This window comes from Crinia signifera, chromosome 2 (genome assembly GCF_055691185.1).
Source record: "Crinia signifera chromosome 2, ASM5569118v1, whole genome shotgun sequence".
NCBI classification, from domain to species: Eukaryota; Metazoa; Chordata; class Amphibia; order Anura; family Myobatrachidae; genus Crinia; species Crinia signifera.
This window is the reverse complement of record NC_139218.1, coordinates 397,144,226-397,146,926: the sequence shown is the minus strand read 5'-3', so window position 1 is coordinate 397,146,926 and position 2,701 is coordinate 397,144,226. Positions and strand designations below refer to the sequence as shown.

Below are 2,701 nucleotides of genomic sequence, written 5' to 3'. Positions count from 1 at the left end.
ACTGCTCTCCATACACCGCCTTCATCCTGCGATACATTTATGAAGCACGCTCACCTTCTGCGCAAAGAATTTGTATAACAGCTCTTTGTGCAGATCTGGAGGAATCCATCATGCATCTGGCCGCGCAAAACAATTTCCCAGGAATGAAGAAACTGAGCCGATCACTACACATGCGCAACTGGGAAAAATACCGCGCCATCTATCAGCAAACACATTAACTGGCTGCAATTAGATACAGCGCCACTACAGCAAAAGTCTCCTTTTCATTTTGGAACACCTTGTATATATTGTTGAAAACATTTGAACCGTTATCGTTAAACATTATTGTGCTATAGATTTCTAATATATGTCAATAGCATGAATTATGCGGGAATATGAAATGTTACTATTTATGCACTTATATAACCCCATACAGGATAATAAAGAACATAATCCATCATCTGGTTCCTCCAATCAAACTTTCAGCCTTGTGACCGAATTCATCATCTATGGATTCCCGAGCCTTCAGAATTACCAAACTTTGTTGTTTTGTGTGTTTCTATTTATCTACCTCTTCTCCCTCTCTGGTAATGGCATCATCTTCCTACTGGTCATACTGGACCACAGGCTACAGACGCCAATGTATTTCTTTGTCAGCAATTTGTCTTTCCTGGACATGAGCTACACCACGACCACAATCCCGAAGATGTTGGCTAAGTTCTCGATGCACCTTGATACCATCTCCTACTCCACCTGCTTCGCGCAGATGTATATGTTCCTGTCTTTAGGATCATCTGAGTGTTTGCTTCTGACTGCAATGGCCTATGACCGATATATCGCTATATGCTCTCCATTACATTATCAAGCAATAATGACCAGGAGAGTATATATAATTCTCTCAGCCGCAGCATGGTCCGGGGGATTTTTGACCCCATTCACATCACTTATCTTAGTCCTGAAGTTACCTTTCTGTGGTCCTAATATCATCCACCATTACTACTGTGATCACCCACCATTGCTGCAGTTGGCTTGCGCTAACACGTCCTTCAATGTCGCAGTTGGGTCATCGATTTCTGCCTTTCTTATTTTGAACAGTTTTACCCTTGTTATTATTTCTTACCTGAAAATAATACTGACAATCCTCAAAATAAATTCCAATGACGGACGCAGGAAAGCGTTTTCCACATGCGCTGCCCACTTTGCGGTGGTAAATATATTTTTTTTGCCACTTATCTTTATGTACATTCGCCCGACGGCGTCCTACTCCTCAGATGTGGATTCCCTGGTGGCGATGCTGTATACAGTATTAACCCCAATGATGAATCCCGTCATCTACAGCCTGAGAAATAAAGACATTAGCATTGCTTTTAGGAAGAAAATAAACTTTAACTGTATCCGGTAGTCCAGAGAGAAAAATTATAATTCTATCTATCTATCTATCTATCTATCTATCTATCTATCTATCTATCTATCTATCTATCTATCTGTCTCTGAAGCACTTGGTTTAACTTGGTTATACAGATGGAGCACCAGTCAGCCAGCCTGCAGGATCTCCAGATCAGGGAAAAGTGGCTCTAAATTGCACACCCTCAGTAATGAACGGTGCCATCTGCTGAGAATAAAATGGGTTACACAGAGAGAGAGGGTGCAAATGCACTATGCGATCATTACATTATAATATAATATATAATAAGAGGTTGTTGGTATATCATTGGCCAGTGATATTGGCCTGCCCACCAATCGTCCAGGTCACCTCTTGTCGAGCAGGTCCCTAATACTATGGGGTCACCACCTGGGATGCAGGGAACCGGACGATTGGTGGACAGGCCAATATCACTGGCCAATGATATACCAAGGATCTCCAGATCTCCTGAGCTGGTGCAGACTGGCGAACAGAAGCTCCATACAAAGGGATGGCGTGAGTGTCTTACATGCTTGCGCGTTTGCGTCAGGGAGCGGCTTCAGGGAGACGGGCAGGGAGTGGGGGCAGACTGGGGGAGCTGCGATGGGCTCTGACCGAACACAAGCTTCTTATCCATGTGCGCCCCCTTCTGTTGGAGGATGGGGGCTTGCACTGGGTGTTGACTGGTAAATCTATCGCCAGGAGCCGCTCCATTGAGAGCGACTCCATCTGTATCTGTATCACTTATGTCACATGATTGAATTATGGATACCTCTGTCAGATATTACAGGTCATTAAAGTGTTCATTCAAATCCATCCAGTGAAAGTCTCAGAACAGACTTCAAAGTTCTGACCAGCATACACCAACAGGACATCCAACTATGATTTTGTTACAGTAGGATTCAGTTGGACAACCTCAAATTGGTTTTAACCCAATTGGTGTAGGGTTGTCTGAATGCATAACCCAACAAACAAACAAACAGACCAATGGATTTTATATAGCGCATTTCATTCAAGATGGGCGCAATACTGAGGACATACCCAAAAATATTTACTAAGAAAACGTTATAACCTAAGCGGGGAGGCATTGGGTAATTCGGAACTTGAAAAGGATCTAGGAGTCCAAATAGACAACAAACTGGGGTGTAGTGCTCAATGTCACATAGCAACAAATAAAGCCAACAGAATTCTAGCATGCATAAAAATGGGCATGGAAACTAGGGACTCAAAAGTAAGAACTGGAAAACATCCAAAGAAGAGCAAGAAACCTAATAAAGGGAATGGAGAATTTAAGCTATGAGGACAGATTGAGCGAATTGG

General features: G+C 42.8%; 1 protein-coding gene across 1 annotated transcript; it reads left to right on the top strand.

The window, feature by feature from the left end:
- Positions 1-364: 364 nt before the first annotated feature.
- LOC146058609 (olfactory receptor 6N1-like) lies at positions 365-1,381 on the top strand. Its single transcript, XM_083170883.1, has one exon. It carries the CDS (start codon positions 365-367, stop codon positions 1,379-1,381), a length of 1,017 nt encoding a protein of 338 aa, XP_083027009.1.
- The last annotated feature ends 1,320 nt before the right edge of the window (positions 1,382-2,701 follow it).